At 36.9% G+C, this 18,371-nt stretch overlaps 1 protein-coding gene across 1 annotated transcript in view; it reads right to left on the bottom strand.

Annotated features, from left to right (window-relative positions):
* Positions 1-18,371, bottom strand: part of SLC22A4 (solute carrier family 22 member 4) — a 72,895-nt gene that overhangs the window by 14,009 nt on the left and 40,515 nt on the right. The window contains exons 2-4 of the mRNA XM_081318615.1: positions 14,054-14,157; positions 12,382-12,536; positions 4,966-5,137 (exon numbers count right to left, since the gene is read on the bottom strand). Coding sequence (XP_081174741.1) covers positions 4,966-5,137; positions 12,382-12,536; positions 14,054-14,157 — 431 coding nt within the window. The remainder of the gene's footprint in view (positions 1-4,965; positions 5,138-12,381; positions 12,537-14,053; positions 14,158-18,371) is intronic.

Raw genomic sequence — 18,371 nt, forward strand, 5'->3', positions numbered from 1 at the left:
CTCTAATTTGAATATGTTATGTAAATCCACTCTAAATATATCAAAATGTATACTGCTCAAAAAAAAAATAAAGGGAACACAAGATAAGACATCCTACTATTAAATACAGTACATTGTGTTGTTTAAGTGTTCCCTTTATTTTTTGAGCAGTATATTTATGCAAATTCATACATTAGAGGAGCTACATGTCGATTTCACCTGAAGAATTCAATTAGCAAGGTCTTATCTTTAGGGTCAATCAATCTGTGGGCCTTCTTGATTGCAGTTTCTTGGTTTCTTCATAAGAGGTCATAGTATTTTCTTGGGAAAGGAAATTATTAAAATGTCCCAAAAATAGATCATGAATCTAATAACCTAGTGCCTCTAAAGATTTCAATGCCTATTCTGTTATAAATATTACATTTTCAAAAAGTTAAGAAATATTAACCAAATTTTATAGGGACTTCTGATTTTACAGAAAAAATTAGCAAGAAAAAATATTTTCAATTTACATGCCTGACAAATGTATAAATATATAATCAATATCTTCCTTTTGTGAGGAAAATTTGGAGAGAACTCACAATCCCTCCCTCAACTAGAGATATAAACTTTCAAAAGAAAACAACTTCAAAAGGGAACAGAGGGGAAGGAAGGCATGGGAAGAACAGGAACAGGAGTGAGCTAGAAGAAGTTTACCGCCTCTGAAGAAAGGTGGCTTTCCAGAGAGAAAAGAATTTCCCAGATAAAATGAAGCAAAAGGAACAGCAAATTCAAGAGACCCTTGTTTTTTTGTAGAAGGATGCAAATTACGATTCTTTGATTTGCTTAACGGGTGGGTTCTTAAATATCTTTGTTTTGTTGGACAACTATAGGAAGTTGAGTGTTCAGTGTCAATTTTCATTCATTTATAACTCAGACTGGCCATAAATGTAATTGTTTTGCCTCTAAAATCCATTGGTTAGCAAGGATAGCAATAGCAATATTTGTTCTTAACCAGTGCCATTGTGTTCTGGCGTGCATCTTGTTTTACAGTTCTCTTTTTAATAATTTGGAAGGCATGTCTGAATTGCGTGTAATTGAGGCACCTCTGAATTGTGTATAATTTTGAAATCTAAAGTTGTTAACATTTTTAACTTTTCTTTTTTTTAAAAAAAAGTCTCACCCATCTCTAGTAAAATTGGTTCTTTTTTGGGGCAAAGTTGTTGACAAAACCTCAAGTCGCTATACCATTACACCCAGGGCTTGCAGTATAGATTTTTCCCCAAACCCTTTTAGTTACCAATTACTCAGCACAGACTGTGGGAGGCCTCCCTGTCTCATAAATAGGATTAAGAAGATAACGCCAAATAAGGTGTTCCCAGGAAGCCACGTGGCAGCAGCAGGAGTTACCAAAGCACTGTCCAAAAGACAGGAGGGGCAGAGCTAGGATGTAGCTGGGGAAGCGAGTTTGAGACCTCCAGATTTCCACCTTTGCTCAGCTTTGTCACTACAACATAAAATAAACAGTGTTGCAAAGTACCAGATCTTTAAATATATATTTTTTATTTTAATCCCATTTATATCCCGCCCTTCTCCGAAGACTCAGGGCAACTTACAATTTAAAGCACAAATCAATGTGCTTAGCAATAGCCTTCATTCTATGTATATGCCTGCTTATTAGGGCTTTCGGCCCCATCTCAAGCGGCATTATTACAAAGTCAGCTTATTGCCCCCAACAATCTGGGTCCTCATTTTACCTACCTCGGAAGGATGGAAGGCTGAGTCAACCTTGAGCCTGGTGGGACTCGAACCTGCACTAATTGCAGGCAGCTGGTGTTACTTAAGGAGGCATTAGCCCACTGCTCCACCAAGGCTCAATATAATTCAAACCCAAATTAATGTTAAGTGGGATACCAACAAATTATAATGCTTACAAATGCTATAAATGAATCCATCATGAGCCTTTCTGAAAGAGGAAACATCCATGCCTGTCACACATGGAAAATCTAATTGTCCACTAATACACTTGGGATTTTGTTCGCTATTTTTTAAATTGCCCTATTTCCTGCAAAGGTTTAAAGCCTCGAAGCATATCTTCTTTTTTAATTATTTAATTTATATGCCAATGTTTACATCTAAATGCCCACCCCCACCCCGCAACTTAATAAAACAAGTACATTAGTACTAAGACATGTATGGAGGATCCAGAGTTCAATGTGGCTTACATCTAGTTATGTGCACAGAAATGCAATAAAAGTACTGAATTTTTTGCTTCAAAAATGGTAAGAAAATTTGGATTGTACTTTTTAAAAAATACATACATTATGAAACAAATTTATTTAGTTACCATATATATATAACTTATTTAGTACTATCAATTTTCAAACAGGCTAGAATTGAAGAAATTTAAAAACTTTATCTTATGAACCTGATTTTTTTCTTGTTCAAATAATAGTATCAGAAACAGAAGCTTGTGATATGGCCCTGTTCTTCTAACTTATGTTTCAAATATGTGAATCTCCCTTATTTGAATTTTCAAGGATTGCAATCTTTGATTCAAACATAGGAAACCACAAAAACAAAAGTCCTATTTAATCTAAAAGTTTTACCACAGGGTAGTTTGTAGCGATACATTATTGGTATATCGCTTCTTACTCACAGGAAAGAACTGATTTCATAATCTCCTTGATCTATAAACCAATAACTATAATCAAAATATCTATAATATTTTGCCATCATTTGGAAAAAGAGGATATTTACTGGTTTACAGACCAAGTAACTTGTAGAATTAAAGTATATTAGGGTTGACAGACAACTGCTGGGCTGGAACAATCCAAAGAATTACTAGATACAAGCAAACAATAGGGGCTGCAGGGATGCAGGGGAGAGAGTTCTGTATCAATCTATTGCTATCAATCTAGTCACTGTATGAAATTTTTGCAACTTAAATCTGGTAGCTCTAGCTAAGTGAAATAGCTCTCCTTCATCTCAGCATCAAAAGTCAGACATTTTAATACTTGTTTTTGCCAACTTTAGAAGCGAGAAATATTCTTAAGAGGAAAATTCAGTTAAATGCAGAAGTATAATGACCAAGAACAGAAAAAAAAATGAGGAGGGAGGGGAGAGAGAAATTTGGGGCATATGCAGAGGTGCTGAGTGCACAAATCTAAGATGGAATGGACCAAGAACTGAATAGGAGGGGAGAGGCCAAACAAGAAAAAAAAGCCATTTTAAAAGGTAGAGGAAAGATAATACCTCACACTCAATTCACATTAATATCTCTATTTACATTATTCCAAACATACTGATGTGGCAACAATTACTTTTTGAAATAGTAACCAAAAAGTAGCTCCTGTCATTATCAGCAAGTAGACATTCTGAAATAGAATTTTCTTATTCTGATTCAGAGAAATGTTTCCCATCTGTCTCAGATTAAAAAAAAAGATTTTAGCAGGATTCTCTTTTTGGCACTCTGCATGTAAAACTGGAACAGAAAGTTAAACTTTTCTACTTTTGTGGCTTTCTATTAATACAATCTCAAAAATGTGGTTCCTGGATCATAGAGTTAATTGTGAAGAAAGGGCCTATAAAGTACAGGAAGAAATTTTAAAAAAGGTTAGGGTGGTTAGGGTTTAAACAGTACATGTAGGAATTAACCAAGTTTTTGATTAAAGTTATTTGCAACATTATTTCTGAAGAACATAGCCTAAAACACAAAGACATTTAAACATTATAGATCTCCAAATATACTTCTAATAATTTTAGGCCAAATCCAGTATAAGCATTTGAACGAAATGACTGACACATTGAAAAGCAAGAACTGAGATCTAAAACATATAGATATTTGCTTTAATATCAAGTAAACTGTGGGAGGCTGTATATTCATAAATTAGAAACCACAGTATTTCCCTTCAGTTAAAATTGCAAAATGCTTATGCAGAAACAAGAAGGATTATCTTCTTAAAAAAGTGTAACTTTCCAATGCTTTTAATCTCTAAAACTGATATATAAATATTGGTGAACTATATCTTTGCAAGCAATCTTTTAAATTGCAAACAAATTCTTTAAAATGACATATTAAATACCAACAGTAAGATGATATCAGAATCTATTACTGAATCATTATTTCAGGCCAGTAAATCAAAATTGTTGAGACTTGAATGTTGATGGAAGGTGTGCGATCAGCTTCCATTCTTTACGATACGAGTGCTGTACAAAACTCAGAAGTCCGGTACTATCTTTTAAGCCTAACAAATTTTATAACAAAATTGATTAGTTTTAGTAGACCCTATCATACACTTTCCAATTTTTAGTTATCATAAGGGAATATAGTTCTTCAGAATGTTTTACAAGTAAGAAAATATACACATATATATATAACTTCATAGTTTCAGTATTTCTTGGTACTAGCAATTGGAAGTGGGTTCTTTTGATACAGTAATTTGTTTTAACGGTTTCATGAATTTATTAGAATTGTTCTTAAAGATATAAAAGTGACTGTGAACATTCAATGCATACACACTAACTAGAAAAAATAGAGAGATTTAGCCATACAGTGTTGCTTTCTGCAGCTGCTCTTAAAAATGTCATGGACTCTTTTAGATTATCAGGAAATTCTGTCTGTACCTCAACAGAAAAAGTGGAATTAAAGATGATTGAGAAGGGAAAAATTTGAGCAGGTTAAGTCATCTTACAATGACTTACAATTCTTTTTTTTAAAAAAACTATTTTTTAAAAGTTAGAGGTCAGAATGACATAATCCAGAACTCCCGCAGAGTAAGTCCTATAGAAGCAGTCAAATCAGACTCAAAATAAAGATAATCTACGTTAAAGGAACAGTCAAAACAGTCCACTGCTCTCTGCAATCAAATGCCAAAGGTGGGGAAATATATCTACATCAACTCAAGGCTGTAAAATGCCCACTGGTTATATAACAGTGAAGGTTATCAGCTACAGAGGCAAGCAACATTTCTGAAGCTGAACAACTTTCAGAACAATTAAACTCACCACCACAATGGAATGCAGCACACCCCAGGGATAGTAAGAGCCAGTAGCAGCATCCGCCATTCTCTGATGAAGTAAGCAAATAGTGGCAGCAACATGTAGCCAATTGCAAAAAATATGCAAACTCCTAACGTAGAGAATATAATACGAACTGATTTGCCAAGAATTTCTGTGCCTGTTTAAAACAAGGAGTGTGGTTAGCATTTAACTCTATTTTAAAATTTACCCAAAATATTTTATTTTGCACTTTGAAAATTAAATGCAGTCTTTCTAAGTGGAGCCATGTCCTACAGTTTCCAAGACAGGCATGACACCAATTTAGCCTAAAGTTGAACATGATTAGCAGGGAATTCTGATGCACAATGTGTACTGATATATAATTTAACTTTAAGTTAAATTATATGTCAATACATACTGTGCATCAGAATTGATATATTTAGTTGATTGATATATTTCAGTTATATTTTGGAAAGAAATAAGAGAGGTTATTGAAACATAGCCATGTTAGTATATGATTGTTTAGGATTGGTTTTTTTTATATATACCTTGTATTTAGCTCTGGGAAGTCGGGGGGGGAGGGGGGGAGGGGGGAGAGGTAGGGGGGGAGGGTGAAGGGAGGGGGAGGGGGGGTTTTAAAGAAAAATTGTATGTTAAAACTTTTCAATAAAAAAAAAAAGAAACATAGCCATGTCACTACTGAAAATATGTTTTAATATGCGTAAGATTATTAGATCAAATACTTTGGCCACCTAATGAGAAGAGCCTAATGCTGGGAAAGGTTGAGGGCAATAGAAGAACGGGACGACAGAGAATGAGGTGGCTGGATGGAGTCACTGAAGCAGTAGGCGTGAGCTTAAATGGATTCCAGAAGATGGTAGAGGACAGGAAGGCCTGGAGGAACGTTGTCCATAGGGTCACGATGAGTCGGACATGACTTCACAGCTAACAACAAAAGATTATTAGAACTGCTTTAGCTTAAGCAGATCAGTGATTCAGTTAGTCCATGGTTACACTTTCAATAACCATCAGTTTTAATTTTACACTGGAGTAGGGAAATGTAGCATCTTGGCGACTGTTAAGACTCCAACTTTTGTAATTACTGACTACTGGTCATACTGACTGGGGTTGCCAGAAAGAGAAGTCCCACAACTGGAGTCTTTTTCTTTTTTAGGCAATCACAAGCACAGTCTGATATTACTGCTAAATGCAATGATTGAGGTGCTAGACTAGAAACCAGGAGACCAAGTCTTTTAGTCCTTTATATAAGCCAGCTGGGTGACTTTGACCCAGTCACTTTCTCTCAGCCCAAGTATGTTGTTGTAAAGAAGTGAACATTATGTGCATCACCTTATGTGCATCACCTATGCCAATCTGAGATGGTATAGGTTCTCCTGCTTGAGCAGGGGGCTGGACTAGAAGACCTCCAAGGTCCCTTCCAGTATTCTATTCTATTCTATTCTATTCTATTCTATTCTATTCTATTCTATTCTATTCTATTCTATTCTATTCTATTCTATTCTATTCTATTCTATTCTATTCTATTCTAGTACAAAATTAAAGTGGGGTATAACTCTAATAAACAAACAAAAGGTATCCAACTCAAGCATTAGCTTACACGAATAGACAGCTAAACTACTTGTTTTAGTTAACAATTAGCCCTGGATTAACTGTTAAGCAAAATAAGCAGAGGCTTAAGACACCAATTGAAGAGAGGCGCCACAAGGTTTTATCCCCCACGAAAGCTCATTCACTGCTACAACTGACTTTGGTTTTCAGCACTTAAGTGTCTTAATCCAGTTAAGCAATGGAAGGGCCAAGGGGCACCATTATTCAGCTATACCTAGGGCATTACATGGCTTAATCCAGCCCTACTAAGAAGGGATCATCCTTATTATTAAATTTATGCTAAAAAACCTACAACCTACCAGCCAAAAACTTTATTTGAAAAAAAAAATAAGAAAGCACTTTACGAATTATGGATAGGACAACTCCATTTTCATTCACATTGAAATGTTTAGCAAAAATGCTGTTTTTTTTAAAAAAAATTACTGCTTTTATTTCTATGTACTTTAATGCATGTTTGATTGATTAAAATGTTTAGTTAGCCATCTTTTGACTAATTAGAAGACAGCCTTATCTATAAACCAAACTGTACCAAATAATAATCTTAGCAACAAGGGAATGTTTCCTGAGCCTAAATGGTTTACTCAAATCTTTTCATTCTGTCTGTCCATTCATCCATGCATCCAAATTTTGGAAAAGAAACCAAGCCCTTCCAAAGAGTAATACGAAAATGTTCATATCAGATCATTTCACAGAGATATCAAGTCAATGACTATCTCTGCCATATTAATGCCCGAGTTCTTTGAAGGAGCATGCTCATTTGGACCAGTTGCTTAGGGAATATCGCATAAGTATTAAAACTGCAAAGTAATTAATAATTTACAGTATCTACAAACTTAATCCCTAAGGTTGCACTAGAAAGCAATGAACAACCATGCAGAATACATGAAACATTACATTCACTGGAAGGTATTTAAAAAAATATTTTAGAATTCCATTTAAAATTCATGAAGCATTTCCAGGAATATGGATATTGCTTCCCATATTTTACTGTATGTTTAACCCATCAGGGAATAATGTGGTTCTGGACTGGAAAAAAATCAAAGTAATCATAACCTCACATAATCTACTGCAATGTACTTAAGCCAAATAAAGAATAGCATGCTTGGTGTCATAATTCCCTTTCCTTATCCAATGAAATTGAAAGAAAATCTTTCAAAAACTTTCAGTTGCTTTTTCTAAACTGTACTATGACACTTTGCTCAAATATAGGGAAAAACATTCCTATATGCCAGGGCAGCAGGAATAACATCAGAATTGTCCTCTGTTCAACTATGATAAAGGGATATTGAATGTCTTAAGAATGTTCTCTTTCATTCCCATTATGAAACATATGACTTGGCATTAAAGAGTACATAATTTCTGAAAATGATTTCTTGGAAAAATGCTACAGAACAATGTACTTTTCAGATAAGGTACAGTGTTAAAAGAAATTGTTATAATAAAATTTATGAGTCAGTACAGTCATAAATTCATGTTTGATCCAAGTAAAAGAAACAAAAGACAACTATTTTCTACTGAAAGCACTTAGAAAATTGCACAACCTGACCTGTACTGTATACTAAAGATTCCAGGGTTCTGAAAGTGGCATGATTTCCTTAGTTTTCACTGACTTGTACTGATCTCGCTCTTATTGCAGCACTATTAATCTGTTTATAGACATACTTTCCTAAAAACATTGCTGCACCCTACTGTATAGCAATTACTAGTAACTCAGTGGGTTAGGACGCTGAGCTTGTCGATCAGAAGGTCGGCAGTTTGGCGGGTCAAATCCCGAGTGCCGCGTAACAGAGTGAGCGCCTGTTACTCGTCCCAGCTTCTGCCAACCTAGCAGTTCGAAAGCACGTAAAAATGCAAGTAGAAAAATAGGGACCACTACGGTGGGAAGGTAACAGCGTTCCGTGCGCCTTTGGCGTCTAGTCATGCCAGCCACATGACCACGGAGACGTCCTCGGACAAGCGCTGGCTCTTCGGCTTTGAAACGGAGATGAGCACCGGCCCCTAGAGTCGGAAACGACTAGCACGCATGTGCGGGGGAACCTTTACCTTTACATGTGAGTGTAGAACTCAGCAGGCATATGAGAGGTGTCGAGGAAAGCACTGTAAAGTATTATGTGATTAATTATTATAAGGAATGGGAGGAAAAAGCATTAATAGGCTAGGCCATGGGTAGGCAACCTTGGTTCTTTTTTGACTCGTGGATTTCAACTCCCAGAATTCCTGAGCCAGCATGGCTCAGCTTGGAAACCTCTCCCTTTCCCCTGAGCATGGCTGGCTCAGGAATTCTGGGAGTTGAGGTCCACGAGTCATAAAAGGCAAGGTTGCCTACCCCTGGGCTAGGCTGTTTGGTTGGCATTTTATTCTATGTATGTATTTTCTCCCATTTGGGGAAAGAAGGAGGATATCACACATCTGCTTAATTCTTGACTCCAATGCTTGGTATTTAAAGTCCTCAAAAAACAGATGTTATTTGATAGAGACTAAAAATAGTTTAGATATATTTTATTTAAATTCACTGAGAACACTTAAAAAATGCCTCCAAATAGCTACAAACTGAATAAACAGTTTTTACTTAACCAAACATAAAGTGTGAGAATGTGTATATTTTCAGAAGGTGCTAAAATTCCTTGTAATGTTTTTTGTTCATTTTGTGAAAGTGTTCTGGAAATGTTCACATTTCCTTTCCTTTGCAATCTGTTCCTGTGGAAAAAATAGTGTCATACAGTTCAAGGAGATAAAATTTGGCTATAGCATTGGAAAAAGAACAATCATCAGTTTTCCCTTTCTATATATTATAAATCCAAAATGTATTAGATAAGTACGTTCTGTGCCTTTATTGATCCCAAAGGGTTTAATGTATTAAAATACATTTTCTCTCAAAGTTTCTAAAATGCAAGAGAGAGAATTTTGTTTTAAAAAATGCAAGTTTAAATGAATAACTAGCAAAACTATAACCAAGTTCATAAGGCCAATATTGTTTGGAATTAAAAACTATTCTCAAACACTTCCAAATAACCCAGTCTGAGGGTAATCACTTGTAAACAGCCACAATCCGGTAGCCACCTGCAGATTATTTCATAGAAGACTTATTCTGCATAGTAAGCCATTGACTTCACTGTCCTTTCTATGTCCTACTTTCACCTCCTCCCTGGCTCCCCACCATTATAGTTACCTAATTCTGTAGAAATTCATGAACAGGGTTGACACATTTTGGTAAATATTTATAGCTTAAAAATCCATAAACAAGAAGGAAAAAGTTGATTTTTTAAAAAAATTGCGTCATTCAAATTTTCCAGGGCAAAACTAGTTTTTAAGGGCAAACAATATCTTTAAAATACTCCCATTGTTAAATATTAATATATAAATTATTAATATCAATATATAAATTACTAAAATATTTATATTTTAATAAGTAGCTGCTTAATTAATACATGACCAAATTGGTAGTTGTTTTTTTAAAAACAAAAACCAGAAAATTGCTCCTGCTGAGATTCAAAGTTTGTCTCTCATTTATCTCTATTAATGGCAATGGAAAAAAAACACACAACCTGCATTGGTTTTGATGACTCTGGCTTAAATTTAGAGGAATAAGTATATCTCATAAGGAAACTTAATTTCAGTAATGTTCTCAGTTGTAATTTTTCTTCTATTCCACAAAGTGGTGGTGATTTCCTTTTCTATACAAAGATCAACAAAACACACATCATTGCTCTTTATTCTTTAATTGAAAAAAAAACTGTCATTTAAACAGGGACAGAGTAATATTCTTATCTTCCAATAATTCCTTTTCTGAAGCATCAGCATTCAACAGGACAAATTTGGTAATCTGGTGGCTGAGATCACTAAAAAAAAGCAATGCCACATATAATTTAATAAAGAATAGTAAAGTAATAGCTGTAGTAAAACTAGTGAGCCAATTCAACTTGATGGTTAATCCAGCTAAAACAGCAAGAAATTAACTCCCTATTGTATCTGAACATGAAATTTTTAGATCAGAGGTTCCCAACCTTTTGGGCACCAGGGACTGGTTCTGTGGAGAGAGATTTTTCTACAGACAGGAGAATGTGTGGTTTTGTGTTCTGCCTGCATCCCATACATGGGGCTTTGCTTGTTTATGCGGATCGGTTGCTGGCATGTCGCGGCCCGGTACTGGTCCATGGACTGGGGATTGGGGAACCCTGTTTAGATAACTCTGAATTCAAAAGTCAAACTGAAGCCAAATAATTATCATCAGGCTCCAGGAAGGCAACAATCTGAAACTGGTGACCACATATAGCTTAGCATGATTCAAGATTGCCTGCATAAAAAGTATGATGGGGATGGACTTTACCTCAGATTTTATGGCAGGGGTCCTCAATCCCCGGGCTGCGGCCCATTACTGGGGCTGGGGCCTGTTCAGAACTGGGCCACACAAGCAGCTGGCCAGCACGTGCACATGCATTGCTCGACTTGTGTGAGCAGTGGGCTGGCTGCCAAGCTGTAAAGGTTGGGCACCACTGCCTTATGGATATGCTTATGGTGGCATAAAACATAATCATTTAAAGAAGCAACCTTCCCTAATTTCCTTCTAAGTAGTGCCATTGCTGATTTAAATATTAGTCTCTTGGCAGTCTTCAATACTGTATTAACAAAGAATAAATTTCCTAACTATGAATGCTAGAAGATGGGAGTTCCTGTATCTGTCAACCATTCCCAGTTCTTGTTATTCAAGACTGAGGGAGGGAGGGGAAAAAAGCATGACAAGATGGCTAAGGGAGTTCAGAAGAAACCTGCTGTTTATGCTAAAATTGCCCCTTTTTCATATTTATGATGTCCCTCAGCCTACTCACCCTTTTCTCAAATATTCCCTCTGCTTTCCTTGTTAAGCAAGTTCTGGCTTCTGATGAATTAACAAAGGTTTCAGAATAGCTAGTGAATGTTACTTCTGTAACAGTCTGAAATCAATTACTGAAATGTCTAAGTTTGCCCAGACAAATCTACAACTTCCCTCTCGAAGTTGTGGATGCTCCCACACTGCAAGTTTTTAAGAAGAGATTGGATAGCCATTTGTCTGAAATGGTATACGGCAGTGATGGTGAACCTTTTAGAGACTGAGTGCCCGAACTGCAACCCAAACCCCGTGGCCCACTGGGTGGGTGTGGCCCATTGGGTGGGCGTGGCTGCGGTGGTAACAGCAGACTGGGTGGGACTAAAAAGTTCAATCCATCAATTCCAACTTTGCAAGATCTTTTTTTTTCCCTGTGAGAAGTTGAAATTGATTGATTGATTGAACCTTTTTTTTTGCACACGGCGGCAGAGGCCTAAAGCCAAAAGGTTTTCTAAAACCCAGCTGAAGGCCTAGGACTGGGGAGATGGCCTGCGTGCCCACAGAGAGGGCTCTGTGTGCCACCTGTGGCACGGTTGCCATAGGTTCACCACCACGGGCATACGGTCTCTTAGAAGACCTCCTAGGTCGCTTCCAATTCTGTTATTCTGTTACATTCTATTAAGCTATGTTAAACCTCAAAAACAGTATAACCACACAGTGGGAATGAGTCACTTAAGTCGCTGAATCAGCTGGCAAAATTAACAGAAAATATTTTCTTTCACTTGGCAAATTTTATTCTCTTCAACATCTGGAATTTCTTAGGTTCTACCAGTTTTTAGCCGTTCTTTTAATTTAGCTATTTTTCTTAAATATAGTTTTCATACTTATATGTGGGAATATTTTAAGCAGGGGCTTGTTTCCTGTGAAATGTGATTGCGGTGACATATTGAAACAGGCAAGTAAAACTTTAAGAGTGAAAATAATCTTACCTAATATGAAGGCGACAACGTAATTTGAAATCTGCCCCATGCCAACTATAAGAAAAAGCACTGTGAACATTTCCCAGCTGGTTGAGAAGATCTGGAGGAAGCTGAAACCTGTCTGCACACCCATGGTTGCAAATAGAATAGCTTTTCTGCCAAACCTTTTGGGAAAAAGAAGAACAAGCAAGCCAAAAAATTATAAATTAAATCAGAATATAATTGTTGTTTGCTTTTAGGAAGAGCAAATAGGTCCACCCAATCTCCCCTTTATTTTCAGTAGATTTCAAAGAAAAATAGGTACATTATCATGTGAACAGATTTAGCAACAGAACTTTCCACATTGTCTATGCCTGAATTACTCAAGCTTAGTTTAGAGGTTATTCTACTCCATTCTCCATTGTTACCTGGATCAAATACAAAGGATATAGTGGGAAAGGGGAATTTTTCTAACTAAATAAAGGGAAAAACTAATCCAAATTGAAATCAATTTGTAGTTAGAATCTTGGGCACTCTGAATCCAGTTGCTAAATAGATCTTAATATGAATCTAGTGATGGCAGATTGAGATGCAGATTTAAATGGTAATCTACCCATTATGTTCACCAAACCCCCACAAAACCCCCCACAAACCAAACATGTTAACACAAATTTAACAACCAACACACACATACAAATATTTCTGGACAACTACAAAAAATACAGATGAAACTCAAGAGTAGCAAAATGCTCAGTTAGTAGCATTACGTAATAACATTAACTTAAAAAAACTGGCTTGCCTTTCTCAGTAATATATTGAGATGAACACAAGGTGGTAGTATACAGTATTACCTTCACTATTCATATGATTGATTTTGTTTATGGAGGGTTCAATCATCCAGCATTTCCAACAGTCAGCTAATCTAACCTCCAGAAATATTGCACTGGAACTCCCACCTCTATGCTAGGTGGGAATGATGAAAGCTGTAGTCCATCACTTCTGATAGGTTAGAGAAGACTGTTCTGTGCTAGGCAGTCTTACAATAGACTGGTTGGAACTTAGAAATAAATAGCATATGATACTGTATTTGGTTTGCATTAGAATTGCACAAAACTGATTATCCGCTCCACCAAAAACCTAAAGGGAAAACTAAATATTACATTGAAATAAATGCACTAAAGTCCTAGAGAACAGTTTTTTAAAAAAAATGTGCAACAGGGGAAAGGTTAAGCATATGTTTCTTATTTAGTTATCTGTCCAAAACCAGTATTCCAAGATTCTTCTTCAATTAGAAATGTTTAGTGCTTTTTTTTTTTATTCTCACAGCTTCCCTATAAAAAGTGACAAGCAGGCTGTGAAAAACTTCTGACAATGGCCTACGGCCATCTCTTTTATTTGAACTTAATTGCTAGTACTAATATTGAAATTCATGCATTTATCTCCCCCATAGGAGCACACATATCTCATACAGGTGTACAAAGATGTCACACTTATAGATGTGTAGAATGCAACTAGTTTACAAAGATATAGCTTGGTTGTCTACTAACCTATATTCCCATGAATGTTTGATTTCAGTTCGTATTTTCAAAGTTGGAATTAACCATCAAGTTAAGCATGATTCTGAATCCTCTTAAGAGCATTACAAAAATATGTTTAAAACTCACACACCCCCAATGGCTATTTTTAAATATGTGTACTTTACTTGTCTGAGAGTTGTCCAGATATAAAAGATCCAAGCAGCACACCCACAAAGAACAAAGATGTAGTTAGAGGAGCTTTCCAATCATTGTCACATACGAGATTCCACTGTAAGAAAACAAAACAAAGCAAACTTAATGTCATTTTGCCATGATTTAAACTATTTAATAAGTACAATAATGGAGTATGAATTGGCAGCAGAAAGCTAGAAAAAATAATGAAAAATTGTTATTTGAACAAATAGAGATCATTCTGAACAGATAAATAATTTGATGTATTGCTGCATATAATTAGCACCTGAATGTTTTTTTTAAAAAACGAGTTCCTTATTAAAAATGTATTCCTTGTTTTACATCTGTGAAGACGAAATCAATATTCCAGGAATCTGGGCCAAGTGTATTTCAATACAAATAGAGTAAGCAGAGAAATTCTGACCCACAGATTTTAGTCCCATAGAGCTTGGATTACAACTGTGCATGAATCTTGTTTGCAGAATACAAACATACAGCTGGAAATATCAACCAGAGGTCAAATCACTTGGAACAAAGTGGAAAATATCTACTCCTTTCTATTTTAGATAAATATCCTGCTTGGATATTCTACCTACAATATTTTCCTTAGATGCAACAAAAAGTACTACAGGAAGAAAAGTATGGGTTTGCTTTCTACTGTATTTCCACAACCTCCCAGATTCTGGATTTAAGATTAAGATTAAAAAGAAGCCAGAAATGTAATCAGAATAAATATATATACTATCATTCTACTGCAGTCTATATCTGATCTCAGGATGGAGGATATCAACCAAAGGCAAAGAAAGGGAAGGGCCTTGCATATTAATTCTCACATAAAATTGTTTAAAATAATAATTTGTTAATCCATTTAACCTCCCTTATACTACTTGGAGAACCCTGAATAGTTTGAGAGTTGGAGTACTTACGTGTAAAACCAATGCACTCAAGTGGAGGCTCTTAGCAGATAACAATATACTGTGTGAATGTGGAGAGACACAGAGCCCAGCCCATCTGCTGATATGTTGGCTTCTACCAGAAACCTGTACCGATAATTTGGCCAATGACAAAACCAGGGAGGTTGTTTTGGAAATTTAAAGTTTGACCTAGTCCTAGACTCAGAAGAAGAACAATCTATCTGTGCTGGCTTCCGGTTTGTGCGCGCGGCACCAGTAGACATGCAAGAAGAAGCCTCTCCCTGCCGTCGGATCTATCTTCCTTGGAGGACCCTAAAAAGGGTTGAAAGTCGCCCTGGAGGGGTGACCACCGTGAAGAGGCCCTCCTTGTGATCACGGAAGGGTGGCAGCCCTCCGTTTCATCCAGAGCAGCTCCTCTGGCCCAAAGAAGAGATCGGCCGATCATTAAGCCGTTCCCTGCCGAAAGCCAAAAGCACCATCAAGCACAACGAAGCAATCTGGAGGATCTGGGTGAGGCCTTACCTTTCTTATTCCGTTAACTACTTTCCTGTGGGACCTTTTTGAAAATCTCCTCCCCCTCTTTTGAAAGATTGGCGACTGCTTACTTGGGGAACAAAATTTTTAAAGCCTTAAAAGAAACCAAATGACTAAGCTTAAAAATTAAGCAACGTTATTTGTACCTTTGAAATTCCTGGGCTATTAAAAAGCTTTTATTTCTGCGGGGACCTACTACCCTATTTTCTACTTAAGCTGTGAAAGAAGAGGGAAAAAATATAGATTAATTGGATAAAAGCCTCATTTTAGTCTGGAAAAAGATTTTACATCTTATTCTATATGCTATTGATGACATATTGTGGCAAAACCTGGTATAGCAAGTAAACCTTTTCTTTATTGTGAGAGCTGGCTGAAACACAGATTTGTCCTTGACACTATCTTTAAAGATAAGAATTGGGAACACCTGGCACTGAAAACAATCTCTAGGAATAGTGGAGGTGGACATTCACCGACTTTCACTAAAATAGCCTCCACAAAAGACCTACTTGTAAGCATCAAAGAAATGGAGGATTATATTCCACCACTTAACTATAAACTGATACTTGAAACCAGTGTTTTTTTCCTAAAAAAAAAAAAAAGGTGCCGGAACTCAGAGGCGCTGTCACTGGGAGTGATGCCGGTGTCTTGCTACGGCGTCGCCGCCCGTCCTTTACAGCCCCATCCCTGAAGCTTGGATCCACATGCTGCGGCGATTCTCCTCCCCACAGCCGCCGTGGGGATTCCCCTCCCCACAGTTGCCACGCCGCGGCTTGTGCTGAGCCCCCACCCGGAGCTGTTCTGAACTCCGACCTAGAGCTGTGTTCCTCGTAGCAGTGGTCTTCAGTGCCAAACAGCTGATGGCCTCCAGCACCGGCACTCATTCACTTACTGCCCCATCACTTCCAAATGCAGTGAGTGAGCGATCAAGTGGCGTTTGGAAGCGATGGGGCAGTAAGTCAGTGAGTGAATTAGCAAATGGCGTTTGGAAGCGTCGGGGCAGTAAGTGAGTGTGTGAATGAGCAAATGGTGTTTGGAAGCGAAGGGGCAGTAAGTGAGTGAGTGAATGAGCAAATGGCGTTTCTGAATTTCTGAAAAGGTTGAAAAGCCCTGATGTAAATGCAGCCTAAATTGTTTATTGCCATCCTATTTGCAAATATCTTACTTACCTAGTTGAGATGGTGTAGTTGGGCAGCAGGGAGGGGTGCAAAGTTCCTGCCTTTGCTGCAGACAACTTGCCTGTGCAACATTTGCCGGACGGGTCTTTTGGCATGCTCAGTAGCAATTCCTATTGGCTTTCGAAAGCCAATAGGCCAGGCGTAGACAACCTTGGCTCTTTTATGACTCGTGGACTTCAACTCCCAGAAGATGTTACATAACATAACATCAACTGTAAGATGTTAAAATGTCCTTCTGTTTCTTTCCTTCCCAAATATTGTGTTAATGAGCCCTCTCTAAGCTCTGCTGATCAGCTTGTCCTGGATTGTTTTGCCGCAAAACGGAATGGTTTGCAAGTTGCAGTTGAGACAGCCCATCTCATTTTAGATATATCACATATAATTGAAGATTGTAATTAGTTGCGTGTGCACGTTCAGCAAGTGTGATGTATTTGTGCTGGCACTTCTAGGCCTCTTTCCAACCACATCCAGAAAAATTTGCAACTAACATTGGAATTCTCAAGGCCATGTTTGGTATTTTCCAGCAATCTGTTATTGGAAGGAAAAAGCAATCCCTGCTGCGTTACTGATCCCAGAGAAGCATTTGCATGTATGCAGGTATCCTTAGGGTGCCATAGTTATGGATGAGAAATACTGGTTGCAAAGTTGGCATTTCTGAATGTAATACAGATATTTTGGACTTATGTTTGTTTCTTTGCATGTTTGATATTTTTAAAAAGGCATATGCTACTGATTACGCTTATGTACATATGTAACATCTTTTGCTAGGATACATGACCACTGCTTGTCCAGAATGTGAAAAGTGAAAGATTGTGACTAAACAAAATTTTAATGTACAGATAATATCACCAGAAATTATTTTAACCTTTTTAATAAATGTTGTTATTGAGTTAAGCTCACCATGGAAAACATCATATATTGTTATGTATATACTAGGTTAATTATTTAAAGACTGAAGTGCAACATGACTAGATTCTAAATAATCTATTTTTCAAAACACACAACAGTCCAAACAGTAAAAGTAAAGTCCAAATTAAGAATATTTCATTCTTAAGAATTGTTTAATTTAAAGTGGTTTAACAGATGGTTATAGATTCAAAATAGTTTTCAAGAGTATTTACAAAAGATACTATTTTTTCTAGCATCAGCTAAATTAGACATATTACATTGAGAAAAATGTTTCTCATTTCTTTCCTGTTACCTTTATTGATTTTATTGCAGAGATGTTAACATAGGAAATAGATTATTTTGTTATCTAATTTTACCTTCCAAAAGACAGAAGCAGATGAAAAATGTGAGGTTCTTTCCTGTTGGCTTTTTTGAATTAGCTGTTTTAGATTCTAAAAGTTTAGTTCCTAAAGAAGGAACCTTGTAAATAATTTTAATGTCCTCCTCTAGTGCAGGGTAGGCAACCTTGGCTCTTTTATGACTCAAGGACTTCAACTCCCAGAATTCCTGAGCCAGCATGGCTCAGCTTAGAAACCTCTCTCTTTCCCCTCAGCGTGGCTGGCTCAGGATTTCTGGGAGTTGAAGTCCACGAGTCATAAAAAAGAGCCAAGTTTTACCCCTGAAATAGGCTTTCGAAAGCCAACAGAGGTGCCGGAATGTCGTTCTGAGCGTTCTATGAGAAAAAAAGCCCTGCTTGAAACAATTCTGGCACTGACTGAGCAAACGAAAGCCAGACTTCA

The sequence above is a fragment of the Vipera berus genome, assembly GCF_964194415.1.
Source record: "Vipera berus genome assembly, chromosome: 2".
Lineage (NCBI taxonomy): Eukaryota > Metazoa > Chordata > Lepidosauria > Squamata > Viperidae > Vipera > Vipera berus.